The following is a 16,458-nucleotide window of genomic DNA, read 5'->3' as shown; positions in this document are numbered from 1 at the left end:
CAGTCAACAATTATTTCTCTACATATAGCAGATCGAAGAAAATAAACGCATGAAGAGTTTTCTTTTAGAGGGGGGGGGGGGGCTCAACAGATGAGTTTGAACAGTTTCATTGGACATCTGGAGATATGATAAATCATCTCTGTTAGACAGACCCGTACTTAATAGTAACATGTTATTTTAAAACGGTAAATGTACTTGGTCTTTTGTTACATTTTTTAAATTGTTGCAATATTCAGTACATTTACCATGAAGTGTCATGGACAACATTGTTTGGCAAACAGACAACACTCACCAAACGGATATCACATACACAGTCACTAGAGAAAACTAACTTGACTTCTATTTAGTAGTTGTGAATATAATTCATTCGGTGTGAAATGTATGGTCTCGGTCTTCTAATGCTTATAATGCTTATTTCTAATACTGGTAGTTTAGCAGGTTTCGTCAAGTTTTATGTTTTGTACTGGCTTTCAGTAACTGTGGGTGTTCCTTAACTGGGTTTCTCTTTCTGTCTGTATGTTGACGTATTCTATGGAAGGAATTCGATGTTTAATTGAGACATTTTATCCTGAAGATTTGGAATTAATGAAAATCTGATAAAAAGTAAATGATGCAAGTTGTATACCTTGCAATTCTTTCTTTATAACGACATGCGACTACAAGTTAAGAGAGTTTTTTTTTCTTATGTACTTGTCATCTATTTAGTCCACTTAATTTTTGGTTTTAATATACTTGTGGTATCCTAATTTTTCCCATAAAACCAGTTTTGGCTTTGGCATAAGATTTACTTTCCCTTTGGTATTTACAGAAATGTTTCTTAGTTCTTACTTCCTCTTTACCTGATGTTACCTTTAGCTTTTTAATTTATTTCAAACAAGTTTTGCGACCTTTTGGTCCATTTAAGGGTTGTTTGTGTGATGTTTGAACATGTTTTGCGTTTAACAAACATGTTCTAACCACCGGAAGCACTCTTGCTTGACTTTATTATGTAGCTGGAATCCGTCACTTCCATAAGTTGCATGTAACATTTGAAATTGTATTTGGTCAAAATTATCTGCAGGTCAGTCGCGCAGCTGTGAAGAAAACTAGATGGTGATCCCATGTCTGCTACTGTCATTCTCTAAATTGTATTCATTCATTTAAGAGTTGATCTTTAGACTTCAGATTTTAATATTGTGTCTGTTTTAGTAAATGTATATCAGAGTTTAGTATTATTCATCTTGACGTTTCCTGCCAAGTATAAACAAACTTGCATGTAATATTTTGTATTTTGGTTTACAAATGACAAACTTTCTTGAGGTTAGCACTGTTTCTATCAATTTAACAATCTCATTGTATGTATGTTTCTTCTACCACGAGTGGTGTCAATTAGGACAATACTTCAAAAAAGTACTAAAACTGTAAAAATAATGAAGGACATCACTAAAAATGATTTGTATTAGATATGGCTTTTTGTTTCCATACCAAAAATGTACATGATGCTGAGAACAAAACAAGGATAAATTATCGAATATTGTGGTATTTTTCAAGAATCGTGTTTAATGAAATTTGTTACATTCTAGTAAAAATGCATTGTGTAATGATAAAAAATATGCTGACTTAATTGAGCCTTGATTGAGCTAACCCATGAATTGCATCACTACCTGTATATACATGTAGAAACGTTTATTTGATTAAATATTCTTTTTCTATAAAACCAGAGAAGTTCTCAGAATTACAGTAATCTATTTCTTCCATTTGAGAATTTTCTTGTCCACATTTATTCTCGTCCTTATTCTCGTTAGCGACCTGACATTCTTGAGATATCGTTTTGTCGTTGTGACCTTGTGTTTATAATTAATATCTTTCCATAAAATCAGATTTGGCTTTGGCATTTGACTACATTCCTTGTGCCGGTTACTGAAATAAACATAGAAGATATATCCTTTACCATTCAATTGTATTTATTATTTGGATCATGGCTACCTATACAAATGTGTTCAAACAATGATTTTTTTTCGTAAAATATTTAAACACTATTTAAATTTAAATATTCCAATGTACGCTTTTCTTTTAAATTGATAATATTCTGTAGTGCGATACAAAAATTGTCTCTGTATATTTGCAGCGTTTAAGCAGCAGTCTCTTGTAAGACTCATGCAAATTCTTTTAAATGTCATACACCCCCAAAAGGATACACATTTTTGTTATTAAGCTGCTTAATAGGTCTATATGATTAAGTGTATAATTATTGGTCTCAATCTGTCTGCTTTTAGGAGTTAATTCAAATTGGAAATCGAATAGTTTCTATTGTATTTTAGTGTCATTTACATAGTTATCTTCCTTAATTTTAAATTCTACAGTGCATTCTGTATATTTTTTTTTATCTCTTATTAACAAAAGTTTTACGATAAGCCACATGTAATTTTCTGTTTATATAAGCATTTAAACACAATATCAAAGATGAAAATATGCAGGCTTTCCATCCTTGTATCACATTTTGCATGATTCTCAGCAGCTGAAGTGTTACTTAAAAACAGCTGGTTTATTGGTTGAAATCCAAATGCCTACAAATTGCATTTAAGTAACAACAGATAATTTTCACCTATATTTTCCAGACTTCAGAAAAATCTTTGGTTGAATTCTTTGGAGTCCTAAACTACGACAGTATATGCTTGCAAATGTCTGTTTCTTTATTGTATTAACTTGATCTGAAAAAAAAAGAAAAACCGATTTACTCAAGTAACATTTAACACCAAAGAAAAAACGAGTAAAAATTTAACTTAAACAATTAATGGTCGTGCTACACTCTGATACCATTCAAGTATTTCTAAGAACAAATTGACTTTAACTACCAGGTTAATTATTTATAAGCAAAAACACAGTTGTGTTTTCCTCTATCCATAACATGATTTGACATACCAAATCAGCATTAAACTCAACTTACCTACAGCAAATATATGATTATCAATACTAAACTTACCTTCAGAAAACGACACATAATTGTCATCATTTTCATAGAAGAATCTATCACCAAACTTCATTCTTCGAAACTGTTCGGATACTAAGCATTTGAAAGTTCGACCAAGGATTTCTCCATTTTTGGAAGGTTTCTCAGAGACACCCCCTACAAACAGTTCAACGTCGTCAGGATGACTAAAATACATAAAATGTCACTCAATAAAATAAATCAGAATAAATAGGGTTTATTATTATTTTTCAGTGATATCAAGATTTCAATACTGAAACACTTCATGAAGTGAGATACCAACATAATGAACAAGTTTATTTTGGAAACTTTTTTTTATAATTTACAATTTGTTGTCACATTTTCTGATTGGTAATATGATGATTGCCAAATTAATCTAGGAAAAAACTGTATAGTTGTTGAATTTAATTTTAAATAAAGCAAAACATTCCTTGCAGACAAACAACTCCATTTACATGCAAAACATACTTGTACTCTTTACATCATATTAGAATTGTTTTCGTAACTACTTTTATAGCAACGGGAACAATGATAAATAAAAGAAATCATCTATTATGTCACCTGTAAACTTTTGCCAATCGTTGAACTGTTTCATGATCATGGTCAACAAATCCCCAGATTCCTGTTTTGAAGACTTTAGCAGGTGGTAAACCACAAAACTTTCTAAATGCGTTGTATCCTGGTATTCCTGCAACAATGTAAAAAAGAATATAATTGATAAAACGTGTTATCCTAAAGTTTAATTATCAAAACCAAGCAAAATATATGTAATAAGCTACTGTATGGAATAGAAATAATGGAAAGCGTTTAATACACTTAAAAGCTATCTAAAAGTAATCGAGGGAACCAAGATGCTAGCGATAATCAAAAGAACACAATCCATGGACAAAGAGCAGACAGGGAAAACAGACACACACAACAAAGACCATAAAGTAACGAAAATAATACCTTCTGAGAAACAAATATAATGATCAACTCGCACTCCACTAAATACTGGGAGCATTGACTAGATAATTTGGTAAAAAGTTTCTTTTTCATTGTTTATTGTCCAGTGATGTACCGGTGACATTTCATCAGGTCATGGTCATTCAATCAACCTTATTTCCAAAAATAAACTATATTACTAGATGCTGGAAAACTTGTATATGCAGAAAAGGTTTCTGAGGTATAAAGAATGCATTACATCATATCAAAGTACTGCATAATACCGGACTTTTCGACGTTTTAAAACGACAATAGGGCCACTTGCCTGTTTATCTTCATGTATATATGTCTACAAGATAACAAATTCGAATATACTACACGCTCTCAATTGACAGCATTGAACTATTTTAAGGTATTACTATAGTAACGTTAACCGTCTACAAACGACGATGTGAACAATAAAAGCTTTAACCTCGAAATAATAATGTTCCTTACCGTGATCACGAGCTCTTTGGATGTTAATAGATATCAAATCGAAGCCGTCACTAGCTTTGTTTACTTTGGAGACGACAGGATCTTCAAATAGATGGTTACGCAGTTGGTCAGATATAAACCTGTCTCTTTCTCTCATACAAGTAGATGCCATCCATCTACCAATACCGTCAGGACCAAAATCGTCGTCACGTATTCTAGTATTGTCTAGAAAAACTTTTCTTAGTTTTTCGCCTTCACCGGGAACTTCTTTGTGAAAGTTTTTGTCTAATGCATTCACAAATCTTCCAACCAGTGAATGGCCTACTCTATAGGCAGCTACTCCGAATTCATTTACTGTAGATGGGTCTTCATTAGAATTGTAAGTCTTCTTTAAACCTTTCTCCGAACTTAGCAGATTTTTTTGTCTTGCTGTTTCTTGTCCAACAAACATTGGTAAAAACTCATTGTAAACAATATGTTGGTGCATTCCTGTTAAAATTTTCTTTGCTTCTTGAAAAAGTCTCTCATCATCCCAATGCGGATTAATTTCTTGTAACTCTGCAGCTATGCGGTTGTGTTCGCGGAGGAAGACAATGTGAATTACGCTAAGCTGTGGCACTACTTGATGTCGATCATCACCTGAAAGACATAAAAACACATCTATGAGCTGAAGGGTGTGATAGTTTGATAATTTCTCGGATATCCTATAGATATTACTTTTTTCGATGTCATAGAACATAAAGTTAGTGACATTTTGGTCAGCCTTCAAAACAAGGAGTATTTTATGTATTTTTAGACATAAACAAAAATGCTTTGCCTAACCGATACCAAAAAATTGAAATAATCCCAACGACATCTTAATCAGATTATTAACCTTCATAAGACGAATCAACACTTTAAAAGCTTATCTCATTATCTTTAGTTGTTTGTATTTATTTACAAAATGCAGTGGTACTCAATTTAACACTCACCTGCGCTAAAACATCGTTGGCGACCTGATCTACAATCAATAACTGCTGGTCCAAATGGCAATGAATCAACACTTTAAAAGCTTATCTCATTATCTTTAGTTGTTTGTATTCCTTTACAAAATGCAGTGGTACTCAATTTAACACTCACCTGCGCTAAAACATCGTTGGCGACCTGATCTACAATCAATAACTGCTGGTCCAAATGGCAATAAATCACCTTTACTTGCATTCAAACGCCCACCCGTGAATTGTCGTAGATCGTTGTATCGTGTTTCAGAGCTCCCATAGGTTGATGAGAGATCAACAAATGAAGTCCTGTCATTTCGCTGTTGCCTTGGACCTGTAGCAGAGAAGACCAATCAAAAAGAAATAATTATAAATAAAAATCGGTAAAATAAAATACAAATAACCATACCAAAATATTTTGCTAGAAAATGGGTTAGATTTAAACATCTAGGACAAAAATGACAAGGAGCTGTAATTTAATATACGTGTTGTCAATGCTATCTTTGATATTGCTACGACTGGGTAAAAGATTTGAAAGAAATATGTTATGCTTTAATTTTTACGTTTTATAAAATCTATCCGTACGGCTGCTGTCATTATGATATTTTGATCCCCGCGAAGAATGGGTATCCTTTAAAGAGGCTAGATGATTATCTTGATCAGTTAGCTTGTAATAAGTGGTTTTCCACTCTTGACCTTTGTTCGTGTTAATGGCAAGTATGGTAAGAAGAAGAGGATATATACAAGACTGCGTTTGTATGCAAATAAGGTTTGTATCAATTTACGGTCATGCCTTTTGGATTATGTGGTACTGCTCAAACGTTATAGAGATCAATGGAGATCACAAGTCTTCAGAGGGGCATATGTTGAGTCTGGACGACATAATCGTAATTGGGAAGTCTCTTGAAAATATATTGACCAATTTGAAGTGAATTTTTGAACGATTACAAGAAGCAGGTTTAATAGTTCAGCCTAAAAATTGTATTCTGTGCAAAAATGTATTATTTTTGGGTCATGTTGTTTCTAATGAGGGTATAAAGACAGATCTTTCTAAGATAGAAGTTGTCAAGGTATGGCTTTTTCCCACAAATGTAACGTGTGTTAAATCGTCTTTAGGTCTCTGTAGCTATCATAGAAGGTTCATAAAAAGATTTTCAATGATAGCTAAATGCATTCATGTTTTGAATGAGAAAGGTAGTTCCCTTTATTTTGACTAGTGGGTGTAAGATTCATTTCCTGAATTGAAGAAAAGATAGATCAGTGCACCGATTTTATCATGCCCGGATTATGAAAAAAAAACTTTATACTAGTTACTGATGCAAGCAGTCGAGCAATATGGGTTGTGCTTTCACAAGTTGGCGATAATTTGAACAAAGTTGTTATTTCCTGTGCATGTAAACACTCTCTAAAGCGGAAAGGAAGTACTGTGTTACAAGAAAGGAGTTACTTTCTGTAGTTAATTTTGTAAGATACTTCAGACATTATCTCTTTGGGAAGGAGTTCCTTGTTCGTAATGACCATATCTCGTTAACACGTTGGATTGAAATGCTAGGTGAGCATATAATGGAAATTCAAAATATACCAAGGAAATTGCATGGAAACGCCGATTCGTTAAGTAGAATACATTGTCGCCAGTGTGGCTATTACACGTGACGAATCCTTATTATTAACTTAAGGTTACCTGGCTGGCAATCAGGAAGTGCTGCTGCTGCACGTCTCACAAAGTGCATACATCTAGTTCCGAACTTGTTTAGGAAATTACTATCACCTTCTGGTAGTGGGATGGGGAAACATTCAGTACTGCAATACATATAAATAAACACCTTAGTTAACATCTGTATTTTTTAATTGAACAGACCAGTTTACAATGTATGTTTCTAGTCAATTTTGATACTTGTATGTATTTCACCGTTACACTTTCACAGTAAAAGTGTAAAACAGTGGGTAGAATAATTTTACATGGATTGAATTGTGCGTTTGTAGTCCATAATACAAAATAAATGTCTCATGAAATGGATAATACAAAACAATTATTTTCTAATTAAAGCATAAAGTCATGTTTCTCTTCACTGGCAGTTGCACGTTAGTATTTATCTCTGTGGTGTTACTCACTCTGTATGATTACAGCAGTCCTTGTCACAATCTTCAATCAACTCTTCAGTATATGGGTCTATAAGTTAAACAAATAACAATGATTTTATTTTTTTTATTCCTTGGATGATTATTAAGACAAATACATTAATTTCGGTTATATTACGTCTTTTAAGTCGACATATTGGTGCGTTTAAACATTTTTAATCAGTTATTTTTCGGGTGGGGTTCTTATCTAATTTGCACATCTCAATTTCAAAAGCATTATTTTTCTGTCATCAATTTCTACTTTCTTTCACACTACTCAACAAAAAACTACAGTACAAACCTGTTGTAATAAACATACACTTACTATAGGGATCTGCTCTTGTTGCATCTGGCGTAAATATGATGTCGTGGTCTATGAACTGTCCATAGTGCGTTAAAGTGACTGTAAATCTGTCACTAAATGGAGACCTAAACTCTGGTGTTGTGCTTAAAACAACATTAGATATCATCCTTGGACTGCTCAATGGATAACCATTCTTTCCTGTTGACCTTGGTGCATCTATATTTAAACAATCTAATATGTAAGTCTCAGAATGTTAACAACTGAATTCGTTATACTGTTCCATCGGACCATTCTTGATACAAAGAAGATAACGTAAGCATTTAAGGGTCTGAAATCTACCCTACGGTGTTAGCTATCCTATAGTTTTAAAAATATATATGTATGAATAACTGAAACATTCGATTAAAACTGTTCTTTTGTTACATACATGTACAAATGTAATTCCGAATATGATATGAAATGAAATGCGTCTGACGTTAGTGTTGACTAATATGTCTATAGGAATTTTAAGCTGCTCAGAGCATATAATTGTTATTTGTTCAACCGTTTAAGCTTTTTACAAGAAACAAAATTGTCAAGACAAATGTTTTATAATAAATAGAAACAAAACTTACTGATTCCGTCTTCATAAAGTGAATCAAGGAAGCGTGGCTGTGGTGTCATCGCTGCGCCTCTTACAACAGTAGGGTCTGGATGGTTACATGTACCATCAGGGGTTCTATATGGGTAACTAGCATTGCATGGTTTCCTTTGTAGAACTGGACATACTGCTTTTATGTCAGGTTTTAACACATCTAGTGCTTCCTGCACCGATGGACTGAATATCGGTAGACCAGTCCTATAATGCAGAATGGCGCTTTTAATAATCATAAGAAAATTAAGCTATTTCGACTTTCGTCTTTCTAGAAAAATGCATAAGGGCCAATGATACTTGATCAGTTTACAACATCCTGGAAAAAAGTTAAAATGGATTTTTAAAAATGAGTACTATAATATCATGATTCATTCTAACAGTATTTCTTACTTTTTGAATATCTCAACTCTATTCTCCTACCATGGTACACTTGAATGAGTACAGATTTTTTCAAAATGAATTAAAGCAGATATTAAGGTTCCCAATAAAATAAAAAGAAAAGAATATATAGAATAAATAACCTTTCTTGTATAAGTTTAGTAAAATCTAAAGTAATACGACCAGCTCTTGAAACAACAGCAAGGACTTCAGGATCACCTTCTTTACTCAGATATCTTTCAGTCAGAACTTGAGAACTTACTATAAAAAAGGGTAAAATTAATACAACATGATCAAGGTAATGAAAAAAAGGGAGGTGAAAAAAATGATTTCCTTTCTGGCTTTCCATAAAAAAATACATAGTAAAACGTTATTTATTTATTCATGCCGGCTAGGCTGAAACATGGAATCTTGTCTTAAATTGAAATTTACAGTAACCATAGCTACAGCGGTATCAAAAAGATTTTATTTAAGGTACGATGAGAAAGCCTGAAAGATATCGAGAGTTGAAACGAAAAGAAACATGCATTGTAAATTATTTATCCAGAATTTAAACACAGGAAGCATTTATAATGTTCCTTCCTTTAATATTCACTGAATTGTTCAGTTGTTTATATAAAAAAATATGATTGTTGTGATCTTTATCTATGTGTTCCGTCATATAATCTAGATATAAGCTGACGACAAATGAATTCTACGGAATATTCCTTCATGTTATGAATGTATTTTATCGTTATCAATTAGTATCAATTTCTAAACATTGATGATGTTTAACAGTTCACCTGATTCTCCATTCATGTACCACAAAAATTATTAGCACGCACGAATTAAAATTGAAAACCTTCAGACAACTATGACGGAACATTCACATATTTGAAAACTATGCCAAAAACTTGTCCAATATACGATTTCATATATGTATATCAATCTTTGTAGAAGAGAGTAATCAAGGGAACCAAGGTTATAGCGGTAATCAAAAGAATGTAATCCAGGGACAAAGACCAAACATAGAAAACAGACATACACAATAAAGAACATATAGTAAGTAAAATCATACATACAAAGTAACAAAAGTTAATGAGCAACTCGGATTCCACTAAAAACTGGGAGCATGGACCAGGTGCACCGGTAGGATAAGCGTCCTCTGGTTTTCTAGAAACACCCGCCGAGTTGCTCATAAAAAGTCAAGTCCGGGGTAGACAAACGAGGAAAGGACTTTCGAAATATTGTATCACGTTAATTGTTTTTCCAAACTAGATATTGTATAAGATGTAATAATTTTGGACTCACGTTGACGATAAGGATCTATAGGTCCACTTTTTTCGGCGATTCGATTCTTTTCAACAGCGTCTTTTAAGGCCTGTTTAATCGTGTCCACATCGTAGGAAAATGTAATGGAGATACAAGCCAAAGCTGATACAATCAAATTTGGAAGCATAGCTTTTGTAAATCTGGAGGAATGTTGCACCTTATTCTACAATTTCACAAAATCCTGGTACAGAATATATCATAAATCCTGAAAAATTATTAAAGTTCACTGACTTTTTGTTTGTTAAAAATTACGGTACATGACATATATATGAAGGCGATACTTCTCCGGTCTATTATGAAAAGGATAACAGGAGAAATGGAAAGGGATTTTGAATAAGAAATGAAGTTTATTATATAATATTTTTCCATCGAAACAAATATCATGTTTTTTGGTAACTCATACCAATAAGTTGTCATAATGTAAGGAGCTATGCAAGATTCAGAATGAAGTACATGTATTAGAAGTTAATTACATAAAATAAACTGCACTTGCATGAGAAAATTTAAAACGATAAACAGATAATCCCTGGTCCAAAACCTCCAGTAGTGACTTTTGAATATATATATAGTTTTTCCGTGGTAATACTAATACAAACATAAGAGTTTTGAGCTTATCATGGGCCTTGTCATATAAAGCGGTGAGTTGGACAAAGACTTAACTAACAGATGCAGTTACTTTTTCAATGTAAAAATAAATCTCGACAAACTTACCTGTATGCTACGATATTCTCGTATTAAACCCGGTTGGTTTAAATACTATGGAAGATGTAGGCATCTTTTATACAATATGAGTAGGACACCAAAATTGTCCAGGTTACCAAAACCACTGTCATGACTCAAATATACCTAGTACGTCAAACACTCTATGTCCAATAAATGCAAATGTTACCTATATTATACATATCAAAGCCAATATTTTTCTCTCATTACATCATTTCATGAAAAAAACTTTCTTGCGTAATTTAATATATCATCATTTTGTGCAACTTTTCCATGTACAAGCACATGCCAATATCTTCCGCCCATTTATTTGTAATTCGTGTAGAATTGTTGAGGTCTAATATCTTTTGTTTATGATTTAAAACAAACCATGTTTTTTACTGTACATTATATTTCATCATATATTATATGCTTTAAGTTACTGATATTCTATTAAGTATCACTCCAGCTAAGGATCATGCAAAATGTGATTCATGGGTTAAAAGCCTACATATTTTCATTTTTGATATTTTGTTTTAATTGCCATAGTAAACAGAAATAAACATTCAATTTTTCATATAACCCGTGTTCTTAGGAGATAAAAATTATATAGAATGCACTGTATATTTCAAAATTAAGGGAGATAACTCTGTAAATGACACTCAAATACAATAGAATCTGGATTTTCAATGTTGATTATCTCCTAAGAGCAGGAGATTTGAATGAATAATTACACATTTCATAGTATAGACCCATAAAATAACTTAATTACAAAAATAAATATTTGTAGCCTTTTTTGAGGGTGTATCACATTTTTCTGATTTTGCATGATTCTTTCAAAGACAGCTACTTAAATTACTGATATTCTTTTACATCATACTGATAGTTTAAAATTTGTTTGAAAATTTAGATAAGATAAGATAAGATATAAAACAAAAACAAAACATAAAACAACACAAGAACACATACACACAAAGCAATACACATAATCAAGCACAAAATAACATAGCATGCACTAATTAAAACATAATAATATAACAGGGAAATAAACATAAAAGTATATAAACATGCAGAAACTAAATCTAATGCAGAAGTACTATTCTTCTTTACATTTTAGATATTTGATGATAAAAAATTTAATTTGGACCAAACCATTTTATTTTGTATAACCTGTTCAAAAATAAGGAGCATTACTTAAAATTTAATTTCTGATTGATTCAAATCTAAATACACGAATTGGTACGAAATCAAGACCTTATTTTGTTTACGATTATACGGACCAATAGACGCAAATGACGTCTTAATACCAAAAAAAATTATACACCATAACTTCATATATATCAATCCAAATCAAAAGAGATATGACACATAAGTATGCATATTGAATAATGTTGAATTATTAAAAAAAATAGTAATAGCCATCTCAGAAAAGAAAGTTATAATGCCAGTATATCTAGACTCATGGCTAAACTCGAGTATACATTAAATAAAGTTTGGCCAGCAAATACATATGTACAAAACTGTTGTTCTATTTTTTTGTTTTTGTTTTAGTTTTTTGTTTGTTTTTGCTTTTGTTTCTGTTTTTGGTTTGTTTTTGTTTGTTTCTTTGTTTTATTTTTGTTTGTTTTGTTTTGTTTTTGTTTGTTTTGATTTATTTTTGTTTTTGTTGTTGTTTTGTTCTGTTTGTTTTGATTTGTTTTTGTTTTTGTTGTTGTTTTGTTCTGTTTGTTTTGTTAAACTTGTTTGTTTGTTTTTTTTCTTTTTTTGTTACCCCATATGGCTGACAGCAATAATAAATTTACATAGATAATTATGTATTCCTATGATGAACAGAATATCATAGTATTTTATATACAAATACAACCCGATATTATATAAAACTAAAAAAAATCTTGAAACATCACAGAGAGTATGGAAGCGCCGACCTGCCATTTAATACACAAAGACAATAATTTACATTTTGTGCGCACGAGATACAAACTGCTTCGCACGAGTAACTAACACCCACACATGAGTTACATGTTGTACTAACTTGTCCGCACAAACTATTAACTTGACATTCTGCTTATAAGCAACTACATGTAACTTGTACGCACGAAGAGGTACAAACTTGCACGAGTTACATGTTGTACTAACTTGTGCGCACGAATTATTAACCTCTGCTCACGAGTAACTAACTTGTACTCACTTGTGTGCATGAGTTACTAACTTTCGCGCATGAGATATAAACTTGTGCACGCGAATTTCATATCTTGTGCGCACGAGTTACTAACTTGCGCACACAAGTTACTGGCTTGTACGCACGAGTTACTTACTTGAGCACACCAGTTAAAAATATTGTGCGCACGAGTTACAAACATGGGCACGAGTTATAATAAATGTTTACGAGGTAACTTGTTGACTTGTGCATTGTACAAAAGAGAGGAAATACCGCAAACATGTAACCACGTGCATATTAGTAACTATAGTGTGCGCAAGTTTGTAACTTTTACGCACATTTACGTATCTCATGCGTAATTTAATAACTCGTGCGCGTAAGTTAGTTACTCGTGCGCAAATTATTTGAAACTGGTGCGCACAACTTTGTATCTTGTGCGCACAAGATTTGAAACGGATGCGTACATTATATACTTTATTCATTAAATGGCACATCAAGGTTTCTGTACAGGTCAGGTCATTTTTAAGAAATGTTAATTCTTATTATTATTATTATTATTATTTAATGACAAACTCCATTAACAATTCTTCTTTGTTAATTTTTGTCATTTGTTTTTTAATATTTTAAGCTTGTGAATGAATCCTACTTGATACTGCATTAGTAGCTCCACTTTGACAGAATAATATATGACGGATGGACAGACTACCGGGCGAAAAAAAAACTTCTTATAAAAGGGCTTCCACCGATACTCGATGGTCCACTATATCGATTCTTCAGCTTATATCAACTTACGAACAAGCTGTTAGGTTAATATGGTGTAAAAGTCTTTGACACGTTGACAGACGCTCCAAGAAATTATCACTGAATACAAATCCTGCATAAAATAAGAAATTCATATGAAGAACGGAAACTTCGTCAATAGATGATAAATATATGAAAATACAGGGACAGCAACACAAGTATTCTTTTAACTTGCTTTGTTTTGTTTCACTAAAACCATTGCACAAGGTTTATATAAAAAAAATACAATTATAGTGTTTCACATTCTGAATCCGGTATATCACTTTTCAAATTAGAATTTTTGTCGTAACAATTAATAAGTTTGTGTTATTTGAGGCAGATGATCGTTTCCTCTCTTACCAACCGCTCCTGACTGACTTTTTACAATTCTCGGACATAATACAAATTAAAGGTCTAATGTAAAATCATTCACATTTTCCAAAGTTTGCAAGATTCTTGCATTTTCTTAGAGGACATGCTGCAGCGTCTAGATTGACTCTAAAACAGCAGATATTGTACGGAGCTTCAGAAAGAGGAAGTTCGTGATATGAAAAGTATATCAAGGTCATATCATGTTCAAATATTTTTAAAATCTATGAAGTTGGATAAGGTAATTCGATATGTAGGAACAAACTAAAGAATGAGCAAACTGTTACATTGATATTGCGAATATATTTATTCATTTGTTTAAATGTTGAAAATCTGTCGTTTACAAGTACTATTAAAGTCTTACAATTTCTATTTTACAAACGCGCAAGTTGTACTTTAATATGAATACAAAATTGAAAGGAACTTCCTCAGATGCAAGTACGTCTCTATTGAGTATATCCCTAGAATACTTTGACACATATCAGAACGAGTTCATGTGGGAAGATTCAGAATAGTCAAGTTTTACTTTAATATGACTACAAAATTAAAAGGAGCATCCTCAGATATCCTTTAGCAAGCAGAGTAATTCAAAAAATTGTTTCGCTTGTAGTTGTATACGTTGACACACAATGTTGAACACAAACAAAAATACTACATGCAGTTATATAAATATTTCATGTTGTACACGTGTTATAATGTGTAACCTTTTATCAGTAGCTTTATAACCAAATATTTATGTAATTCAATAAATACAATTTTGATTTGTATAAAAGATGGGCTTTAAATTTAAAAAAGATGGAAATCCTCACCGATACAAGTTCTGCAAGAGTATGTCAAAGGACCTACACAATAGTAGCCCCATGCGGATCCACGGTTTAAGGTACATTTTCTGAGGAGAGGGCGCAAATAGAATTATATGACGCGAGGAAAGAGAGTTTGTTTTGGGTTAAAATTTGTGAAAAAGTCAGACACATGTAACATGCCTTTTTCTCACAATTTTAGTAGGTAAGCCCAACATGCCCGTCCTTCGATCCACGCATGCATGTTTGATACGAGAAATGAACCCTCGGTGTTCAATAAGCCTCGAATTTTGTGCCACGACAAATTTCGGTAAATAATTTATGAATTGAAGAAGTTATACAGTACTTGAATTAAGTGTCAAAAAGTACATTCAAATTGCTATATATTTTTGAGAAAGATAAGTACATTGCACATGCTGGGAGTGAATGTAAAAAAAGATGTCAAAGACGACTATCTTTGCATATTGAGTAACTTTGTGTATATATTGAATATTATCAATTTGAAAAGTCTGCTAGAAACACTGAAACATGTTTCATTTATACTTTTTCATGACCAACTGTTAATTTGGTTAACTCATTAAAACATAAGTTCTGATATGTATACTTTAACGAGAATGATTATAGTGAATATGTGGTATCCTGATAGATTTACAATGACCATGACTATGGTCTATATACTAATTATGCAGTCATCAATAAAAAGAGACTTATACGGCGAAATGCAACGAATGCACCAGCGTATAACGTCAGTACTAAAGTATTATTGCGTAAGGTTTTCCATATTGGTTTAGTTATTGATCCTAGGCTAGCCATATTGTGCTGAGGCGTAGCCGAGGACCAATAACTAAGCCATTATATGGAAAACCTTATGCAATTATACCTTTATTGACTAACCAGTCCAATACGCTAGACCAATATGATTTAAACCAGTCCAATATGACGTACTGGACGGGTAAAAGCCGTATTGGACGTCAATGTCCCGTCCCAGACAGCATGCCTCCGTTGGGCCAACCTTGGCTGATGGCTGGTTCACTGGGTTTTAATTGACGTTGGCAAGACGACGTTGGCCCAATGTAGCAGTCAGTGGTTATGGAAATATTTATATATTGATTTAAGGTAGGAGTTACGTAAATGAACGCCCTAGCGGATTACGGGGAAAAAACGTTGTCGTTGCCGTTACTATGCGAGTTATTTCCCTTTGACCACTGACTGAAAAATGTTCGACGGCAATCGAAATTCCCGGGAATATTTCGTTCGTAAACTGTATTATACTAAATAACATAACCTTTGCGGAAAAGAGAGACCAAAAGATGTTCACGAGAAAGAAAAAAATGAATGCACACGAGAATGCATTTAGAAAAGTAGTAGACATCTGACAGATATACTGAAAGGGTGTAAAAACTGCATATAATTCTCCTCTGTTTTAGCATAATTGCGAATCTAAGCGAATATGATTATGGTCTTAGCAGCATTCTTTATGAAAAAAAGAGAAAGTTTGGAAATATCCTCCAATTATAATAAATGACCAGTCTTGTTTCGACGAATAAAATATATATAAAAAAAA

At 32.6% G+C, this 16,458-nt stretch overlaps 1 protein-coding gene across 1 annotated transcript; it reads right to left on the bottom strand.

Moving 5' to 3' along the window:
- Positions 1 to 2,470: 2,470 nt before the first annotated feature.
- Positions 2,471 to 10,215, bottom strand: LOC148610032 (salivary peroxidase/catechol oxidase-like). The gene is made up of 11 exons (XM_088543173.1): positions 10,068 to 10,215; positions 8,921 to 9,038; positions 8,380 to 8,603; positions 7,787 to 7,981; positions 7,456 to 7,513; positions 7,025 to 7,143; positions 5,486 to 5,677; positions 4,388 to 5,005; positions 3,530 to 3,656; positions 2,963 to 3,135; positions 2,471 to 2,690 (listed from the first exon to the last, which is right to left on the bottom strand). Exons 1-11 carry the CDS (start codon positions 10,213 to 10,215, stop codon positions 2,581 to 2,583), a joined length of 2,082 nt encoding a protein of 693 aa, XP_088399299.1. The 3' UTR covers positions 2,471 to 2,580.
- Between the last annotated feature and the right edge of the window lie 6,243 nt (positions 10,216 to 16,458).

The sequence above is a fragment of the Perna viridis genome, chromosome 8 (genome assembly GCF_037379345.1).
Source record: "Perna viridis isolate PV_CMFRI_1.1 ecotype Kerala chromosome 8, ASM3737934v1, whole genome shotgun sequence".
NCBI classification, from domain to species: Eukaryota; Metazoa; Mollusca; class Bivalvia; order Mytilida; family Mytilidae; genus Perna; species Perna viridis.
This window is presented reverse-complemented; position numbering and strand designations above follow the sequence as displayed.